The sequence below is a fragment of the Danio rerio genome, chromosome 13 (genome assembly GCF_049306965.1).
Source record: "Danio rerio strain Tuebingen ecotype United States chromosome 13, GRCz12tu, whole genome shotgun sequence".
Classification (NCBI taxonomy): domain Eukaryota; kingdom Metazoa; phylum Chordata; class Actinopteri; order Cypriniformes; family Danionidae; genus Danio; species Danio rerio.
Window position 1 is genome coordinate 53,362,501 of NC_133188.1, and position 22,881 is coordinate 53,385,381.

The following is a 22,881-nucleotide window of genomic DNA, read 5'->3' on the forward strand; positions in this document are numbered from 1 at the left end:
CTTATAAATCCTACAGAATGAGATTAAAGGGCCATGACACCCCCCACTTTCGGTTAAAGTCTACTTCAGAATTTTTTCGAAAGATGCATGATTAGCTCCGCGAGCATAGGGCAGGAGTGGGCGTGGCCAGCAGGGGAGAAGGGGAGCGAACAACTGTTGATGACAGTTAGCTCACATAATGAGACAAACCGTGAGGAGACGCATGAGTTTATTAGGGGTGTAACGATACACAAAAGGCACGGTTCGGTTCACGGTTTTGGAGCCACAGTTCGGTTCGGTACGGTTCGGTTTCTGTTTGCTGTGGGGTTAGGGTTGATGTCATGCTAACAGCAATGCTAAGGGACAATTCACTTAATAACAAGAACATCTTAACTTTTTCTTTATTAACTGTCATCACATTTTTAGTACAGTCAGGATACCCGAGTAAACAACTAGAATTAAATAAATACCTCCAATATAGACTAGTCAGAAAAAAAACTATTCTCTTTAGTGCAGCCATCTTAACTAAGTAAACTAAAATTAAATAAATAACTGCAGTGTAGACTAGAGAAAGATCTTCTTCAAAAACACCATACTATCCACATTCTCCGATGAGAGGCTTGATCTCTGTGCTGACACAGACGCTCATTTTTGATTATATGGTTTCATTTAGATAGATAGGTTTCAGTTTAAATTAATGAAAAATATACATATGTGTTTGTAAAGTGTTTTTTCATGACATATTTACCAGTAAAATACATTGCGGTTGTGTCTGAAACTAATGTTAGGGTTGTAGCCGGCTGTATGTTTGCCTCCCGATCTCTCTCTCTCTCTCCCGCTCCCTCTATGCCGGTCATTTATGTAGGTCCGCCTTCATGACAGCTGATGCCTGTCATTTCTGTAGGTCCGCCTTTTTGACAGCTGATTGGTCAGGAGACCAATCTATCATCATTTGGCGACGCAGCGCGGGAATGTGAAAAGCATGTCAGGAAGAGCGGGAGAGAGAGAGCGCTTTTTCCTTTGATCTCGTTTTTCGTGTATTTTTCTGACATGATTTTTATTTTCGTTGTTTTTGCTTAACTTTCGTTTGGGTAAAATTATTTTGCATTACTTTTGCCCACTTTAAGAAATTTTGTGAGGTTTGTACATTTTTATTTCAATTGATTTGTATATTATTTTTTAGCTCCGACAATATAGCTGTATCTCCTCAAGTTCAGTCTTAGTGTAAGGTGAATAGGGAAAATGTCATACGATTTCCATTTTGCAAACACGTAGAAAATGTATTGTTAAAGACATCAGGTAACAGGTGAAGGTCATCTTTGTTTATTTTATTCAGTATAGGGAAGAATACGGCGCTGAAGACCTTTTTTTTTCCTTTTCATTAGTTTTAGCGAGATAAGGGGTTATTCATGAGTTAAAATTGTTTTATTATATTTATTTCTTTTGTTTGTCTTCACTATCACCCCCTTGCTCGAGTTTAACTAATTTTTGTTTGATACTTTTGTTTGAATTTGTTACTTTATTATATTATTTTTATTAGTGTAAATATTTATCTTTTTTTGTATATTTGGGCATTATTCTGGTTTTACTTAACTTATTTTGTACATAAATCACTTTTGTTGGCAGTTCTGTTGCTTACACCCTCACATTGTGAAATTACCACACTTTTTAAATGTTTTTCCTTACAAGTAAGGCTTTGTCTACAACACAAATTCTATTTCTGTACTCAACCGGAAAACCAAAATGTCTCCACACAGATGACTTAAATGTGTCAGGGGATCTGCAATCTCAGTACTATGTGAAGCAGCCATCCTGCGTCCAGTAGTAACGAGTGTGATGCTCACTCAAGTCACATGAAATGCATTAAAATACTAACTTTAGAATATAATATTTAGAACAAATCCTCATCATTACTAAAACAATTTAATCAAATATTATAATAAAGATGTGTTTAAATTGGTTCAATTAGTAAGAGACAAGTGACTTCAACCTCAACAATGGGCAGCAGGGGGCGTGAGAGTACCGCGGTACGTCACAAGAGTTTCGCGATACGTATCGTGGTTGGTGTATCGCGATATTTCCGTTCGGTTTTAATATCGTTACACCCCTAGAGTTTATAGTTTACAAAGTTAAAATGCAAAGAAATAAACAGTAATTTAATGCCCTGCTACATTTGTTATTCGTAATTTCATATACACATAACCACAATTTATATCATTATAAAGATAATAGTGTTCATATAAACACTATACATGAGGATTCTCCCTCAATCCCCAGGTCTGAACCATAGATCTAAATGCAGACTCAGTGCAGCAGGTCTCCTGACCTGTCTATTTTAACCATTAGTCCTGCTGGTAATCTGGAGGATTTAGGCAAACACAGCAGCACGGCGATGTGTCTGAATGTGAATAAACTCCTGATACAAGACAACATCCGCCATTCTTCAATTCTCCTGTTCTTGGGTCCGTGTCTCACAGCTTGAGCTTGACACTGGTCTGCGTCTGCCTTGCCTTCGGAAAGCACGTGCTGTCGTGCTCTCATGAATAATAAAGCAGCCGGCTCTTCTCGTAGGATAAGGAAACTCCGCTTTGAATAATAATGAGAAACCGATGCGTCATCACTTGCAGTTCTGCGCTACATCGCTGATTTTGATCCCGCCCCAAAAATCATTTTAAACCCGGAAGCTGAAATAAGCTGACAAAAGCTCAAAATTACCCAGCTTTCCCCACAATTAAAGCTGACAGGTGCTAACATTGTCTTAACTGATGCTCAACACACACAAATCTGTTAATATATAATAAAAAAAGTTCTCCAGGGTGTCCTGAACCTTTAATCAGAGAGTAAAGCTGAACACAGTCTCCTGTGATGGTTGGGTTTAGGGGTGAGGGCAATATAATATACGGTTTGGACAGTATAAAATGAATGGAAACCTATGTAATGTCCCCACTTTTCACAAAAACAAACATGTGTGTGTGTATAAGAGAAACCTTTGAGCACTGACCTTGATATTTCTTAGAAAATGAAATCAAGCCCCTCAGCTCTCAGAAAATAGTAAATACAGTACACTTACTTGCTTAATTGTGCACTCGCACTATGTTCTGCTGTTTTACTACACAGAACTCCATATAAAAACCAGACACGTCTGTTGCACAGGCCTATCTAAAGGGTTAATGCTGCCAACTGATGATCAACGGTACAAATTACACATTTTACCTCTTCCTAACAGGAAAAACCAGCAATAATCAAGAATGCGTGATTACATGGCTTTGCAATCAATAAATATTATTATAATGGAAGTCAGTGGGGCACAAACAGCCACAAACACAATGAAGAGAAGTCCATTTGAACAGTACAGGAGGGTTAATGTGATTTTGTTGCTTAATGTCAGAAATCTGAGATGTTTTAATGTTCAAGAGGTGAAATAGCTGAAGGTCACTGCACAGACGTTCAGCTTTGGATAATTCTTGATTTTTCTCTTGCACCTTTCCTTGTCCCAAAAGCGACAGGCAGCTCGTGGGGGGTTTAAAACAGTGCGAATGATCAACAAATATAATCTGAAGTTGAGATTTATCATCTAAAATAATACGGTGTATATATATATATATATATATATATATATATATATATATATATATATATATATATATAWAWATATATATATATATATATATATATATATATATATATATATATATATATATATATATATATATATATAGAAATAACTTGACTTCTAGTTGATCATTTAGTGTCAGAAGTGTCTTATATGAAAGGTAAAGTCTCTGGATTTTGCTTATTTGAGCACAATAAAATATGATCATGTCTTGATGTTGACTGATTTGATTAGGACAGTAAGGTCTGACTCTGCTTAGACTAAAGTGTCGTCACTGAACAGAAATAATGTCCAGTATAGAATATAAAGTCCTGCTGCAGTGGAGACAGAATGAATATTGTGTCTGACTCCATCATGAGCTTGGAGGACTGCATCCATACATCTCTGACACGACTCAAATCACTGATTAATAAAGTCATCTGGAATGAAGAAGAAAGCGTTCCTGCAGGACTCCCAGAGCTCATCAAGACTCTGTGTTCATCTTCAACGCCTCCTCCATCTTCATCTCAATAATGTTCATCTCTGGTGACTGGGCTGGCCAATCATGGAGCAGCTTGACCTTCTTTGCTTTCAGGAGCTTTGATGTGGAGGCTGAAGTATGAGGAGCGCTATCCTGCTGGAGAATTGTCCCTCTCCTGTGGTTTGTAATGTAATGAGCAGCACAAATGTCTTGATACCTCAGGCTGTTGATGTTGATCATCCACTCTGCAGATCTCTCGCACGTCCCCATACTGAATGACCCCAAACCATGATTTCTCCTTCACCAAACTTGACTGATTTCTGTGAAAATCTTGGCTCCATGAGGGTTCCAGTATGTCTTCTGCAGTATTTGTGATGCAGTTCAACAGATGATTCATGGGAAAAATCCACCTTCTGCCACTTTTTAATGATCAACTAGAAGTCAAGTCATTTTTTGTTACTTTTATAACCGAGATGGACGACAAAACTTTTGTCAGGTAGTGAGACATACATTTTTTTTTAAATATACTTATTTTTTTAACCACATTTTAAATAGTGTCTAAACAAGCAAACTCTAGTTTTATACACAACGATTTTCAACATTTATTTAATTTAATTTAATTTATTTTTATTTTATTTTTTTTAATGATAATAAACTAAAATGCATGCATAGCAATCAGTCCCGGTCAGTGTCCTCACCAGGTAGCTAGAAATACATGGAGAGCTTTTAAAACAAATGTTATTGTAAGCAAGATAATAAACCATATTGTTAAATAAAGTACATAAATACAACTTTTCACTGAGATGTATTGAAGGTGATTGGATAGGCGTCAACCCAATATAGCAGGGGCGTCAAACTCAATTCCTGGAGGGCTGAAGCCCTGCACTTACCTGTAGGTTTCAAACAAGCCTGAAGGACTCAATTAGTTTGATCAGGTGTGTTTAATTAGGGTTGGAACTAAACTGTGCAGAGCTGCGGCCCTTTTGGAACTGAGTTTGACACCTGTGCAATACAGTTAGCTCTACAGCAGGAGTGCTCAATCCTGTTCCTGAAGATCTACCTTCCTGTACAGTTTAGCTCCTACCCTGATCAAACCTACCTGAACCAATTAATTAGGACCTGAAATTAACTTGATAATTACAGACAGGTGTGTGGATGGACAACTTCGGTTCTGGAGGGCCACAGTCTTGTAGATTTTTAGCTCCAACCCTAATCAAACACACTTGACCGTAGCCTTCTAGTGATCTTGATCACCTGATTAGCTTCTTCAGGTGTGTTTGTTTAGTGTTAGAGCAAGACTCAGCAGGACAGCAGCCCTCTAGAACTAACGTTCCCCATCCCTGCTCTATATAGGAAAATTAATAGCTGCTTAAAATGATTTAAGACCTAAAACACAAGACATTTAAAGGCCTAATATTGTGTTTTTGAAATGTAAGAGCCCATGTTCACCTGGCTGATAGTGGGAAGTTTAGTGAGCAGCATCTGGAAGACCGGCGGTGGGAGCGTCTGCTGGAGGACCTGCAGGAGCTGCTGAGGCTGCCCACACACTGCGATGGCATTGGTCAGATGATCCACTCCCTGCTCGTAATCTCCTGAGGAAAACATGAGGACATTTATCACAGGGGTTTTCAAACTGTGGGTCGCACAGTGAACAAAGGCGGGTCGCGCAACGTCACATAGCTGCAGCTGTATTTACATTGTAGTGAATCAAAACCAGTACGATAGACGGCAATAACTCAAAAACCTCTTACCCTAAAAAGATCTAAAGTGAGTTTCCTACAAAAAGACAAAGCTGGTTATGTTTCACAGCGGTCTTTTTTGCACATTACGAGCACTGCTCCGTTTGAGCTCTCGCAATCTGCGTTTAGCCGGGAGAGCTCGTGCAGAGCGGTGCTTTCAGTAAGGGACCGTCAGAAAAGTGCTTATTTTTTTTCCTGCGTGTTTTATTTTAAACACTACTAATTTTCTCTTAAATGAGCACAAACAGTTACTAAAGTAGTAGAATGCTTTATTATGGATCTGTGCATTCTTTTTGATATAACCAGCCCAAACAAATGTAGTTCACCAAAATGTTTGACACACACACGCAGCCTGTACTGTGCCACTGACACACTGATTTAATAACTGTGACAAAGTGAAAATATAGGCGAGTGTCATTTCCAAATGACAGAAAAACACAAACTGTGGTAAAAACAACACACAAAATAAAACACAAACGGCTCGCGATTATAATGAACAGCAAATCAGCAGCAGAGGATCAATAACAGACTTTTATTGCTCATTTTTGTAAATTGCACGACTTTCATACCTGTTAAGTTTCATGCCAGTACTCTCTCTCTCTTTCTGTGTGTGTGTGTGTGTGTGTGTGTGTGTGTGTGTGTGTGTGTGCGTGTGTTAAAGAGCCGCTGAGCTAACAGCTGACAGCCCGGGAACACACACACACTCACTATTTCTGATGGCGACACGTGAACTAGGAGAAGTTCTGACGCGCTTGAACCACATCAACGGATTATAACGGCTTTAACAGACACATTTCTAAGTTGTGTGTCACAAAAACACTCTGTTATCTATTAAAAACGTTATTGAAACCCATTTTCGGAGCGTAAATTACCAGTTGTACACGCTGTAAACGGAAGTGTTTAGCATTCTACCGGAAGACGCTGGTCGCTATGGCGCCCTCCATGCAGCAGCCATGAAAAAAGTCTATTCCTAGCAGTGGAATTTACTGCGATGAGACGGGGCTTGATCATAATCCAGGGGCTTAATCAAAGGTTGATCAAATTCTCTTCTAAATAAAGAAGAGGATCTTTTTCAACAAAACATTATCACAGTTACAGCCAGCATCCCACAAAAAGCACTTCAAATCGCAAAATCCAAAAAGCTGCACACTATATGTTTTTGACTGCTTTGAATGGAGACATTTTATACCCATTTTTCCATATTAAAATATTATGGTGGGTCTTGAGATTGAATTACTTGCCTAGGTGGGTCCCGGAATAAAAAAGTTTGGGAATCCCTGATTTTTCAGACAGAAGGAGGTTGAGTTTTAGTTTTATAATTACATCATTTCATTTAAAGTCTCTCCTGATAAAGATTGTTGTCTTATGATGCATAATGATGTGTTTAACAGTTTAGTTGCAATGTTGACATTTTGGGGGTTCTGAAAGGCAGTAGGGCTGTGAAATTAATAGAAAATCCGATTTCAATTTCGATTTTGGCTTGTAACGATTATGAAAAGCCATTAATCGAGATAAACGATTATTCCATCACGTACCGCCCCCTTTCCAGTTGTACACGTGTGAAAAATCTTTGCCTCTGCAAAGCTCAGTTCCATGTGAAAATGACTAAAAGCATGAGCTGTAATGTAACTTTCGCAGCACTGGATGTGCATCATTCATATTTTTAAAAGCACAAAAGAGCACGTGCTGTTGTGTGTGTGTGCGCATCGTGCTTAGCCTCTGACAGGTACCGTGTGACAGCAGAGCACACACACATCTAACGCGATCTTAATGTGAGCGCTTTAATGGTCAAATACATGCACATTTGTGTCAGAGCGCGGTGTTCAGTGATTATTCATATTAACCCTCATTTGTGTAATGTAATGTATTTTTTTTATTTAGTGCCATGTCAGCAACCAAGGCTATCTTCATGGCAGGAATCTTTCAACAATAAATATACAATTTAAAAATCAACAAACAAAATAAAACATAAATTAAATAAGATTTTTTGTGTTAATGCATGATAAAAATTCTAAAATCTTTTCGGGTTTTACTTTGTCAAAAATGTCCTTAAAAGAGTTCATTTCATGAAAAGTCCTTCTGGAATCAGTAAAAGCAGGACGGTCCAGTAAAATATGTTTTACAGTAAGAGGAGTTTTGCAGCACAAACACTGAGTAGGGTTTTCACCTTGGAGCAAAAAACCATGTGTTATTCTCGTATGACCAATACGACATCTGGTAAAAACTACTTGATCAAATCGATTCTTAAAATGTCTTAAAATTCTGTGTGAAACTTCAGGTTGGATTTCATGTAATTTATTGTTTTCTAATGCATCCCATTCCTTTTCTCATTTGTGTAATAAACAAGTTGAGAATCAAAAGACACGAGAAAGAGAAACCATATCAGAGCCGCACTATTCTTTAAGTGTCAGTGTGCGGTATTTCTGCTGCTGCCGACTGTTTTTATTATTAATCAATGATAAAATAAAAAATACAGTGAAGATGCTTAAAGCACAGTTTAAACAGAACAGATTTAATAACTCATTTCTAATAACTGATTTTTTTAATCATTGCTATGATGACAGCACATTATATTTTACTAGATGTTTTTCAAGATGCTAGTATTCAGCTTAAAGTGACATTCATAGGCTTAATTGAGGTAAACAGACACGTCTCTGTTTAACAGTAGTTTCTTCTGCAGACAATCAAACATATAAATTGCTTATAGGGGCTAATAATAGAGCTATTAAAATGGGTTTCAAAATATTAAAAACTGCTTTTATCATAGCTGAAATAACACAAATAGGACTTTCTCCAGAAGAAAAAATATTATAGGAAATAGTGTAAAAAAAAACTCTGTTAAACATCATTTGGGAAATATTTATATATAAAAATAAATTAACAGGAGGACGAATAATTTGGACTTCAACTGATAATCCTTTAGAATAATTGTGATTACAATTATGACCAAAAAAAATCGTGATTATGATTTTTCCCATAATCGAGCAGCCCTAAAAGGCAGCATTTTTTACCGTGCAGGAGAACTTCTCCTTTGAGTGGATGTCCATGAATGAGTCCTGAGTGGACATTTATCAGTGTACGTTATCATTAATAGAGAGTCTAGAGAGCAGATCTGAAGGCCTCACCTTGAGCCAGCAGCTCCTCGCCCAGCTGAATCTCATCCAGGAAAAACTTCTGCACCGCTGCGGCGTCTTTAAGATCCGGCAGCTGAAACATGAAGACACACAATCTCATACGGCTGAAGACAACATTATTTGCCTTCTGTGAAACTTGAAAAATGTAAAACCATGCAATTCAATGACAGAACGAGTCCTTGATTACGGTCAGCTTCTCCATCAAATGATGTCACTTCCTTTGAGTCACAGCCTTAAAGGTGTTTTACACCTTTAAATTTAAACCACTGCATGATCATATGCTGTCATGGCTTTGCAATCAAAACATGTGATGAATGAATGTCAGTGGGGCACAAACAGCCACCAACACAATGGAGAAGTCAATTTGAATAGTACAAGAGGGTTAATGTGTTTTTGTTGCTTCATGTCAGAAATCTGAGATGTTTTAATGTTCAAGAGGTGAAATAGCTGAAGGTCACTGCACAGACGTTCAGCTTTGGATAATTCTGGATTTTTCTCTTGCACTTTTTCTTGTCCCAAAAGCGACAGGCAGCTCGTGGGGGGTTTAAAACAGTGCGGATGATCAACAAATATAACCTGAAGAATACCCAGTGTTGGGAAAGTAATAGATTACAAATTGTAGCACGATTTTTGACCCACGATTCGGTTCGTATCACGATTTTAGACCCACGATTCAGTTTGTAACACGATTTGACCCACGATTCAGTTCATATCATGAATTTAGACCCACGATTCGGTTCGTAACACGATTCTTGACCCATGATTCGGTTCGTAACACGATTTGACCTACGATTTGGTTCATATCATGATTTTAGACCCACGATTCGGTTTGTATCACGATTTTTTACCCACGATTCGGCTCGTAACACAATTTGACCCACGATTTGGTTCGTATCATGATTTTTGACCCACGATTCGGTTCGTAACACGATTTGACCCACGATTCAGTTCGTATCACGATTTTTGACCCACGATTCAGTTCGTATCATGATTTTTGACCCACGATTTGGTTCGTAACACGATTTTTGACCCACGATTTGGTTCGTAACACGATTTGACCCACGATTCGGCTCGTAACACAATTTGACCCACGATTTGGTTCGTATCATGATTTTTGACCCACGATTCGGTTCGTAACACGATTTTTGACCCACGATTCAGTTCGTATCACGATTTTTGACCCACGATTCAGTTCGTAACACGATTTTTGACCCACGATTCAGTTCGTATCACGATTTTTGACCCACGATTCAGTTCGTATCATGATTTTTGACCCACGATTTAGTTCGTATCACGATTTTTGACCCACAATTTGGTTCGTATCATGATTTTAGACCCACGATTCGGTTCGTATCACAACTTTTGACCCACAATTCGGTTCGTAACACGATTTGACCTACGATTTGGTTCATATCATGATTTTAGACCCACGATTCGGTTCGTAACAGGATTTGACCCACGATTCAGTTCGTATCACGATTTTTGACCCACGATTCGGTTCGTAACAGGATTTGACCCACGATTCAGTTCGTATCACGATTTTTGACCCACGATTCGGTTCGTATTACGATTTTTGACCCACGATTCGGTTTGTATAACAATTTTTTTTCGTGTGGGGGTGGGAAAAAAAGATTTTTAAAACTATATTTTTTATTAAGTAACATTTAAAAAATCTTTATAAACTGAACACCAGAGAACAATATTAACAATGCAAAATATTAACAACATAAATAGCAATATATAAAATAAATAAATAGCCAAAGCTATAACACTTGTTTTCTTTGTAACAAAATACTTTTGAAAAACCTAAATGAAAAAAGAACTAAACTCCATAGTGGAAATGATTCGAGCATGTTGAAAAATCTTCTTAAATCAAGTTCTTACATTTAAAAAGTAAATTAAATGGCTTCTGTTTCACACTGAGGTAACTGAGGCTTAAAGCCTGTGCTGCAAACCACAAATCAAGTAAACAAACAAATAAACAACTTATTCCTCTTAAAAAAACAAACTTGTTTGATTTAAGGGAGTTAAAAATCCTTATTCAGAAACACCATCATGTCAACATTTTGGTGAAAAAGCGTGACAACTTTCCTTACTCTGCAGAGGAGTCGGGGCATCTGGTGAACGCCCATCCCTCTCTGCACAGCCACATTAACAGTGTGATCAAAGCATCGTATATGCGGTGAAAATCCAGCCACTTCGACAGCATTGGCAATGTTTCTACCGTTGTCTGTTGTCAAGCAGGGTTAAGTTGGTTTTGTTTTCGATATTCCTGACCCATTCAGACGGCCCCTTACTAAGAGTTCTGCTCAGTGCGAGCTCTCCCGGCTAATTGCATATTGCGAGGGCTTAAACGGAGCAGTGCAAGTAATGTTGAGCGAAAAATAAATAAATAAAAAGACAGCTGTAAAACATAACTAGCTTTGTCTTTTTGAAGGAAACACACTTTGAGTTTTTAGGTTTTGAGGTTGAGTTATTGCCGTCCATCACTGAATGTGTCAGAAATATCGAAAACAAGACCAACTTAACTGCGCTCTGTTGTCACGGGAACGAGGACGTTTGATTTGAGCTAAATTGATTTCTGGATGGTGCTGTAGGATAGGAATCTGCATGTTGGTTGTGTTGCCTGTCACTTGGGGAAGCCTCTTAAAGCACTTATGGCAAATTGTGTGGGTCTTGTCGACTACACAATTGGAGCAGTAAACATGTCACAAAACAAATATTTTGGAGCAGTAAACATGTCATGCTAAATAATTCAAATGAATTATTGAGTTCTGTTGTCTTTATTAGTTTCAAAAACACTGATTTCTTTACAATTTAAAACAGACACTGCAGTCCTAAAAACTAAACAAAAAAGTAAATAAAAAAATCTTGCACATTCCTTAGGAATGGTATTGTAAAAAATGTTGGTGGTTTTAAAACTTTGACTTTTCTAAACCGCGGTATACCTTGAAAACAGTTATCGTCAAATGCCTATGTCTCTCTGCCGTCTGAGCACTGTAACAGGTAAAAACCTTAGAAGCTATATCATGCATATTAATGAAGTTGCACCTCATTCATAATAGAGCGCGCTGATTGGCGGTCTAGAAAGACTTGGAAGTCTCTCATAAATTAATGCTAAAAGCTCAGAGACGTCACGTTGTACCCGCCGGTACAGACATACAGTCAACAAGCAGGAATACAAACCGGAAGAATGAATTTGCTCAAAATAATACAAAAACCACCAATTTTCCCTTTTAATGAAATATGTGTGCTCTAATATAACACACATATGACTGTCAACAGCTCAAAACATGTGTTATGATGTTTCATGAACCTTTAAACCTGCAATTTCTGAAGTTTTTTTTCTCTAAATAACAGTTTTTAGCATAACAAAACTATTAAAGCTGTAGGTTCAGTTAGGCTGAGGACGTGGACAGTGACGGGGTTTGTACATTTGTAAAGTGTTTTAAATAAAGAAAACAAATCTGAGAACCAAATGAATGACACACTCCTTTACAGAACAACTCAGAAATCAGCCATCAGTCCATTTTAGACACTTAAAATATTTCTTATTTACTGTGTTCATGTTTTTATTCTAGGGACAGATAATGTACTTTTCTGCTAGGGCAAAGCAGGGCTGGCCAACCCTGTTCCTGGAGAGCCGCCTTCCTGCAGATTTCAGTTGCAACCCATATCAAACACACCTGCCTGTCATTATCAGGGTGTGTTCAGGTCCTAATTAATTGGCTCAGGTGTGTTTGATATGGGTAGCAACTGAAATCTGCAGGAAGGTGGCTCTCCAGGAACAGAGTTGGCCACCCCTGTGCTAGAATGTCCCTTATATTAACAACAGGATTGACTCTGATCATAAGTTTGACTTACTTGAGCAAGTCCAGATTTATCTTGAGCGGTTCTCTGCTTCTTCCTCCCTGAGGAAAAAAAAAAAAAAAAAAACACGAGTCAGGCTTATATACTTGCTGCATATTTCAGATGACGGATGGGTTTATGTTTCACTTTCACTTTGTATTTTGTATGGAACTGATCAAAAAAGAAATTTGGTTGAGATTCTGCATACATCACCTTATATTGAGGTAAAGTTGGTTTTATATTCGCACATTCGTCCAATTTAATGGTCCCGATATTGTTTACTACACTACTTTGAGTATTAGGTCTGAAATAACAGCAAGTAAAAACAACATTAGCAGCATTAGATTGAATGTGAACAATGTTGTAGCCCTACTTCAAAAGTCACCAGCTGCTAATATGATTTCCCTATTTTAAAATTTGCAAATAATTTTCTGAAATTTATATTTTGGAGAATATCCAAATGTGCGAATATAAAACCAACTTAGCCCCAATTTCACTCATAAACAGGTGATATTTGCACTTATAGAATCACATTATGACTCTCAGGTGAAGCGAGTCAAATGAACCGATTCAGTGAGTCATCAGTGCGTGCGCATCACACTGAGGGTCAAATTAGGAGTATTATCTAAACCGTGATGTGTCTGTTAAATATAGCATAATCACCTAAACAGCAGCTCTGCACAAAAATAATTAGTTTTAGTTGAATGTTCACAAACATTTTATGACTATCAACTCGGTGATTTGTTGCCTCACGAGTTGAAGCTCACAAAAACGAGAACTGATTGAAATTCAGTTTAGCTAATATGAACACACTTCACATATTTAATTTAAAAACGGACAATATTTACAATCATAGAACCACCTTAAGACTCACAGGTGAAGCGAGTCAATGGAACCGATTCAGTGAAACATTGGCGCGTGCACCATGACGTATCTGTTAACTAATTACGGCAGGATATTTCTAAACATCAGCTCTGCACAAAATGTATTAGTTTTAACAAAACAGTCATCTAATGTTTGTTAACTTCATCTCGTTTATCGGTTGAATCACCAACTGAGGTTCGCAAAAACGAGATGATTGGGATTCAGTTTAGCTAAAAGTGAATCAATGGAACCGATTCAGTGAATCATTAGTGCGTGCGTCATACTGGAGGTCAAATTTGGACTAGTATCTAAACGGTGATGTATCTGTTAATTACAGCAGAATAATGTACACAGCATAACTGAATAAGCCTTAACTAAACAATGTTCGTGATCTGTTGACTCACGTTCTCTCAGTTTGGTTCTGAAGTTCGGATCGCTGCGGCGTTTTCTGTCAAAATAAATGCAGTAACCGATGAAGAGCGCGCCGCAAACACCCAACGCCACCGCGCCCGGTCTGCCACCCATCATCTCCTCCACCTACTCCGCTGCCGTTACCGGAGAACCGACACCGCCGATCCGGCACGTGCACTGAACACACACACATGGCGGCGGAAGGACCCCTCAGTGTGACGTCAGCACAGCCAGAAAAGCGTTCGCGGCAGACGCCTGAAATGGGTTAGAAGGGATACAGCTGCAGCCGGCAGTCAACGAGAATTATTTATTAATTTGTCCTTTAATTGAATCGTTTAACTTCTACTTCTACCTAAATCTCACAGTAATGTAAAAACAGTTATTATACCGAATATTATTGATATTATTTGCTAAGTTACCCATTATTTGTATTTCATTAACGTCTACCACTACCCCAACCCTTGATCCAATCTCACAGTAAACAGAAATGTAAAACAGAAATTATATCGAATAATAGATATTATTTATCAAATTACGAATCAAACTGTATTTCATTAACGTCTACCACTACCCCAACCCTCACAGTAATGTAAAACAGTAATTATTCAGAGTAATACTGATTTTATTTATTAAATTACCCATTCAACTGTATTTTATTAACGTCAACACCTATCCAACTCTCACAGTAATGTAAAAACAGAAATTATACAGAGTAATACTGAAATTATTTATTAAACTATCCATTCAACTGTATTTTATTAACGTCAACACCTATCCAACTCTCACAGTAATGTAAAAACAGAAATTATGCCAAGTATTATTCATATTATTTATTAAATTATCCATTAAACTGTATTTTATTAAAATCAACTCCTACCCAACGCTCACAGTAAAGTAAGAAAAATCATTAGTCATTATTGTAAAGTATTGCACATTTAATGATTGTATTTATACAAGATAATTTTGGTGTGATTTGACTAGAAACATTTCACATGGCACTAAGTTCGAAGACTTAACTGCAACTCAGAGACTAGGATGTTAAATAAATTATGAAGACTCAAAATCTGGTATATCACATCAACAGAGCTGCAAAATCTCTATTTCCACCTAGGGATACTCATCCCAAGGTCTCTATTTAATAAAATATAATATATATATATTAATAATATGAATAAATATATTTAAAAAAAAAAAAAAAAAAAAAAAATATATATATATATATATATATATATATATATATATATAATAAATAAATAAATAAATAAATAAATATATATATATATATATATATATATATATATATATATATATATATATATATATATATATATATAATAAATAAAAAAATATATAAATAAATATATATATATATATATATATATATATATATATATATATATATATATATATATATATATATATATATATATATATGCTCATGTGTGAATGTCAACAAATGTATCTTATGTTGTAGGAGACGAATCTTGAAAACAATACATTGAATAAAAAACATGTACAAACAATTCCAGACTGACTTACTTCAGCAGTATTAAAATGTTCCACATTTACACAGTGCATGAGTCAAATAAAGCCTGTTACTCATCCATGTACGTACAGAAATAGTAAAGATCCAGGTTCCCTCTCATCAAATAGTTATTACATCGCATATTTATTCTACATTTACATATCATACATGTATTTAAACATTTATTATTATATATGTTAGCTTACTTATACCTCTTAACGGTTTAAAACTAAGAGCATACGCTATGATAAAGGTACATTTCGCACATATGTACACAGCCTTTCCTAAACCATGCTAACGTATGTATCGTCATCCACCTTCGTAAATAAAAACACACTTTTTGTGGAAAAACGCATATCCTTTATTACGTTTAGAGTGTGGAGCGATAGAATGTCGGTCCACAAGATAATAAACATTCGCTGTAAATGGTTTTTGTTGGCAAAGTTTTCAAAGAGGTAGTGAAAATATAGCATATCTGACTCCATTGCTCCGGCCGGAAGTATGGATACGCAACTATCGCTCAACCGGATGTGCGTGCAGCGGTCCATGAAAAAGGCCTATTGATGTGATCTAAGACCTGTGAAGAGTTGATGCCAACCATAGAGGACTTCTAGAGGTCTCCATAATCCTGGACCAGGCCGTATCCTGAGCAGATGCTGTGGCGGTCATGGATGAGTGGAGAGCATTAGACCAATTCCTGAAAGACCCCAGTGATAGACGAGTCTCTGCATTGATCCCGTGGGCCAGCCAGACCCCCCGCCTGTGACATACTCACACCCACAGCTTCTCCACAATGGACGTCCAGCGTTCTCCAGCCTCCGGCACCTAGACTGCAGCTCTGCACAAGAAGTTTGGCCATAGGATAAATGGTCATGCCCAACTGAGCCTGGTTCCTATCGAGGTTTATTTCCTTCACTTGGGTCAATTGGTGAAGATTGTTCCTGGCCATTGGTTTGCTTGGTTTGGGACTTGTGGAACTGCGCATTGATGGATTTGCTCTTCAGTATTTGGACTCTCAGTAGAAACCACACTGAACTGAGCTAAACTGAACTTAAACTGGACTGACACTGTTTACATTTACTGCAATCTTCTACGTGAAGCTGCTTTGACACAAACTACATTCATTCATTCATTCATTCATTCATTCATTCATTCATTCATTCATTCATTCATTCATTTTCTGCCGCTTTTCCAGGGCCAGATCGCGGGGGCAGCAGTCTTAGGATTTATTATAAAATGAAATTTAATTTTTATTATATATTAAATAATGAAAAAATCATAATTTAATAATAATATTAATAATACTAATGATGATCATGAGGATGATGATGATAATTATAATTTTTATTATGTATTAGAAATGAAAAAAAAATTAATATACATTTAATTTAATACATAATTTAAATATATACATAATTTAATAATAATAATAATTTTAATTAAGATGATGATGGGCGAGGCAGTGGCGCAGTAGGTAGTGCTGTCGCCTCACAGTAAGAAGGTCGCTGGTTCGATCCTCGGCTCAGTTGGCGTTTCTGTGTGGAGTTTGCATGTTCTACCTGCGTTCTACCTGCATGGGTTTCCTCCGGGTGCTCCGGTTTCCCCCACAGTCCAAAGACATGCGGTACAGGTGAATTGGGTAGTCTGTAGTGTATGAGTGTGTGTGTGTGTGTGTGTGTGTGTGTGTGTGGATGTTTCCCAGAGATGGGTTGTGGCTGGAAGGGCATCCGCTGCGTTAAAACTTGCTGGATAAGTTGGCGGTTCATTCCGCTGTGGCGACCCCGGATTAATAAAGGGACTAAGCCGACAAGAAAATGAATGAATGAAGATGATTATTATTATTATTATTTTTAAGTAGGATATTGGTAATTTTTTTATTATTTATTGATTTTTTTTAGAAAAGTCTACTTTTACAGTTTGACACTTGTAAACCACAGCAGAAAGTTCTACCCAGCAGGCCCAAGTCATATACAGCACAGATATTTAATAAATAGCCCACTATAAATTAAAATAATTAACGTATGCTTTTTGTTTACACAAGCTTTGGAGACGTAACATAAATTCCGCTTTTAAATAATAGATCACCTTTAGCTTTCGCTTGAGGCTGTGTTCAAAATGACATCAATGCTTTCAAAATGCACTGAGAAGGGAGCACAATTGTAAACATGAAGATCGCTAAAACTGAACTGTAAAAATAGGTTGAAAGCAAATTATACCTAAGAGAGATGACCTTAATGATTTTTTACTTTTAATAATTCCAACTTTGAATGTTAGAATGTTCTAAATGAATAGGGCATAGGGGGGATAAGTGGGAATAGAACACAGCCAGGAACTCTGTTTCTAACTACAGCTCCAGAGCTGTAGTAGCGAGTGCTCAAGTTTTATATATATATATATATATATATATATATATATATATATATATATATATATATATATATATATATATATATATATATATATACACACACACACACACACACATACATATAAATACATATATATAAATACACACATACACACACATATATATATATATATATATATATATATATATATATATATATATATGAAAATGTATGTATATATGTATTTATACAACAGTTCTGTCTGGTTCTCGAATCTGATTGGCTGATAGCCGTGATATATTTAAGTAATATCAGCAACCGTACAGCCTCTTTACCCTTTGTGTATTACTCCGCCCACATACACCCAGCAGAGAGCAGACACTACAGATCTAAAGTTTAAAAGATGCACGCTCAACTGTTTAACTGTCAGCTTATGATTTGAATCCAAGCCGGAAGAAAGTAGTTCCTCATACAAAATGGTTTTTGAGACTCTCCATGTTTGATTTTGTTTTTATATACACAATTATGCCGTCAAACTGTTGTATAAACACAATATTACACGAACAGCAGTGCGATATGGCTGTATATCGGCACTGGTGGGGGCACTAAGGCAACGCACGCCTCCCACCAGTGCCGATATACAGCCATATCGCACTGCTGTTCGTGTAATAGTGCTCATGTATGCATGTACAGTATGTAAGTAAAAATGAATACACACCAGATCTGGTCTGATCATCTGACATCAAGCAAACACTAGGACATTAGAGCTCACAAACTATGGCATTTATTTCAAAGGCTTTTCTGCTTACATTTGTACAATAAATTACACACCGTCCATCTTCAGATGAGCTTAATAAATATGACAGAACTTTCCAGTAAGCTTTGTCTCTCTCTCTCTTTCTCTCTCTCTCGCGTTTACAAACATCCGAACATTGTCGCAAAGATCCGGAAAACTTTACAGTTCATGTACAGATCCAAAAATATCACATTGTAAAAAAAAAGAAGAAGAATAAACGTGTCTAATACGAGCACAGCTTAACGGAAATACACAGAGACAGAAACAAAACGAGTGAAAACTGAATCCTATGCAAGAATGAGATGCTAAAAACGTCAAATCAAAAGGTACGAAGAGGAGAATGGACATGCTTCACCTTCCAGATGTACAGCGACGCTACGGTTAAAACAGTAAAACTGTACAGAAACGTACATGGTATTAACAGTGCAAGATATTAAATAGCTCGACGAAAAAACATACTTCTCAATATACAAATGTATAACAAAGGCATACAAGTACATACAAGTGCCAAACGGTCAGACCTTCAGCTTATGATACAACAGGAGTCTGTACAGAGGAAAGATGTTCAGCGTTTACACCAGCGTTTAGCTTCACACACACACACACACATTCTCCACCCGAAGCCTTTCTGTGAAAGAGCTGAAGGTTTGATGAGCGCGCTTCAACACATGCACACACACACGAGGAATTACCGTTTTCTGGCTTTTATTGGCTCTTGCGACACTTTTGAAGGAATAATTCACCCAAAAGTGAACGCTTATCTATTCATTCTATGGCCTTATTTTTCCATTTAGCCAAATTGCATATTTAGTCAATATTTATATTTATATATATATATATATATATATATATATATATATACACAGGTGAAGTCAGAATTATTCGCCCCCCTTTGAAATTTGTTCTCTTTTTTAAATATTTCCTAAATGATGATGAACAGATTCAGGAATTATTTCCTAAAATATTTTTTCTTCTGGAGAAAGTCTTATTTGTTTTATTTCGGCTAGAATAAAAGCAGTTTTAATTTTTTTAAACATCATTTTGATGTCAATATTATTAGCCCCTTTAAGCTATTTTTTTCAGTAGTCTACAGAACAAACCATCATTATACAATAACTTGTCTAATCACCCTAACCTGCCTAGTTACCCTAATTAACCTAGTTAAGCCTTTAAATGTCACTTTAAGCTGTATAGAAGTGTCTTGAAGAATATCTAGTCTAATATTATTTACTGTCATCATGACAAAGATAAAATAAATCAGTTATTAGAGATGAGTTATTAAAACTATTATGTTTAGAAATGTGTTGAAAAAATTGGCTCTCCATTAAACAAAAATTGGGGAAAAAATACACAGGGGGGCTAATAATTCTGACTTCAACTGTGATATATATAATATATATATATATATATATATATATATATATATATATATATATATATATATATATATATATTTTTTCCCATTAAATAAATTTTGAAATAATAGAAATATTGGGAATATTACCAAAATTGTAACTGAAGGCTGTTTTTTTTGGTCCATATTTTCCACAAATTTAAGATAATCCACCCATTTTTATCACATTTAAAATTAATTTCACAAAAAAAAAAAGTGTGCATAATAAAACCTTTAAATATTCGCCATTAAGCTCAGTGTGAAAATATGCAAATAAATTACTTAATAATAATACAAATGATTATTATTATTAATAAATATATTTATAAAATTATTACCTAATATGTAATACTCTTTTTCTCCAGTTTGTTATTTTATTATTGTAATATTTAAAATTATGTACACGTACACACAATTTTATACTCATACATACACACACTTTTTTTAATTTTATGAAATGTACATACAGCTGATGTCAGAATTATTCGCCCCCTTCAAACTTTTTTTCTTCTTTTTAAAATATTTTCCAAATGATGTTAAACAGAGCAAAGAAATTTTCACAGTATGTCTGATAATATTTTTTCTACTGCAGAAAGTCTTGTTTGTTTCATTTCGGCTAGAATAAAAGCAGTTTTAAATTTTTTAAACACCATTTTAAGGACAATATTATTAGCCCCTTTTAAGATATATGTTTTTCTCGATAGTCTACTGAACAAACCATCATTATACAATAAGTTGTCTAATTACCCTAACCTGCCTAGTTAACCTAATTAACCCAGTTAAGCCTTTAAATGTCACTTTAAGCTGTATTGAAGTGTCTTGAAGTATATCTAGTCAAATATTATTTACTGTCATCATGACAAAGATAAAATAAATCAGCTATTAGAGATGAGTTATTAAAACTATTATATTTAGAAATGTGTTGAAAAAATCTGCTCTGTTAAACAGAAATTAAGGAAAAAATAAACAAGCGTTATAATAATTCAGGGGGGCTAATAAATTTGACTTCACCTGTATGTATATGTATGTATGCACACACACACACACACACACACACACACACACACACACAAATGCACTTTATTAAGATTTTCTGTTTACTGTAAAATATATTTTTGTATAAAATTGGTATTAAATATAACATATTACTGTAAATTTGTAATAAATGACAGTAATATATATGGCTTTTTGACAGAAATATTATAGAAAAGACCGAAATGAAATAATTAACTTTATACAGCGGTCAACATTTGAAGTTCTCTTAAACTACTGAACAACACACATTCATTCCTGTGTCAGGACAATTTAGACTTTTTGGATGTTCTTTAAATGTTGACCACTGTATATATATGTCATGTGTCATGTGGACTATAACCGTGTTTTTGGAGAAGGACAGTAAACTGTGAATTTGAGTAATGATGAATAGATGCTCATTTTTGGGTGAATTACTACAAACCAGCGTTTCTTCTCCAGGAGCGGCAGACGGAGAGAAGGAAGACATGAACACACAGAGGCAGAACACAGATTGCACTTCTGAATACTTCCAACATCATCCTGGACAACACACACACACACACGCACGCACACACACACACATACACACGGGTCTGCAGAGAGTTCAGTAGTAAAATACATGAAGGATGCTGGCTGCCAGAAAATTCAGCAATTGTCAACAATCATAAATCATCTGCGCTCACAGAGACCTACGCTAGCTCTCGCTCAAGACGTGTTTTAGCCCTTATCCTTCAGACCAACACACACACACACACGCTTTCATAAGGCCTTCACAAATCACTCAAAGCAACATTCAGAAGGCAAACACTGGGGTCAAACTGAGCACTTCCAGGTCATATTGAACCCTACAGATAACAGATAACCACTCCTCTGCTTTTCCAATTGTGAAGTTCATTTATAATTATTTATTAAATATAAAAGGTTAAGATGCTTCTTTTTCAAAAGCAATTCTCATAAACAATGAAAAAACCTTCCATAATGAAACTTAGTAGTCATTGAGATGTGATTTTCATTGAAATATGACTATTTTTGAAATATTCTAAGAGATGAGAGTGTTGAATAAATTACATATTTCCTAAATAATTATATATGAAGAACATCACAGGATAAAAACACATTTAATTTCATTGTGAATAAAACTGTTCATCTCAAAACCACAGTATTTGAATACAATCATCAATAATTAGCTTAAAACTGCAGTATTTTAATACAATATCATGTGAATTATTTAGAAAACATTTCACAATGAAAAAATCCATCATGAAATGTGTTTTATTTGTATTTAAATGTGTATTTACAAAAATACACAAGTATATCTATTAAAAAGTCTTTTTTCTTTGCAAAGTTATTTATATATAATAATTTATTGAATAAATTTGCAATGTCAGTTCACATTACTGCAAAACAACAATTATTTTCAATGACATTTCATTCAATAAACAATTACGAAACAATTCACAATTAAGACATTCAACTAAGTTATTTTTATGGCTTTATTGTCTTCTAAAACGGCATATATATGAACATTATATATTAATATAATATATAACATACATACCTGCACACAACACAAATATATGTATATATATATATATATATATATATATATATATATATATATATGTATGTATATATATATATATATATATATATATATATATATATATATATATATATATATATATATATATAAATATATATATATATATATATATATATATATAAATATATATATATATATATATATATATATATA

At 35.5% G+C, this 22,881-nt stretch overlaps 1 protein-coding gene and 2 non-coding genes across 4 annotated transcripts in view; all 3 read right to left on the reverse strand.

Annotated features, from left to right (window-relative positions):
- tomm20a (translocase of outer mitochondrial membrane 20) overlaps positions 1-14,242 on the reverse strand; it is a 15,651-nt gene extending 1,409 nt beyond the window's left edge. The window contains 4 exon segments of one of the 2 annotated variants that reach the window (NM_213036.2): positions 5,502-5,644; positions 8,917-8,998; positions 12,790-12,836; positions 14,043-14,242. In NM_213036.2, coding sequence (NP_998201.2) covers positions 5,502-5,644; positions 8,917-8,998; positions 12,790-12,836; positions 14,043-14,166 — 396 coding nt within the window. In that variant the 5' untranslated portion in view covers positions 14,167-14,242. 2 annotated transcript variants of the gene reach the window in all.
- LOC137487465 (small nucleolar RNA SNORA14) lies at positions 3,383-3,515 on the reverse strand. The gene has a single exon (XR_011006060.2). It is a non-coding gene; the product is annotated as a small nucleolar RNA SNORA14 (small nucleolar RNA).
- Positions 9,351-9,483, reverse strand: LOC137487464 (small nucleolar RNA SNORA14). Its single transcript, XR_011006059.2, has one exon. It is a non-coding gene; the product is annotated as a small nucleolar RNA SNORA14 (small nucleolar RNA).
- Positions 14,243-22,881: the final 8,639 nt, after the last annotated feature.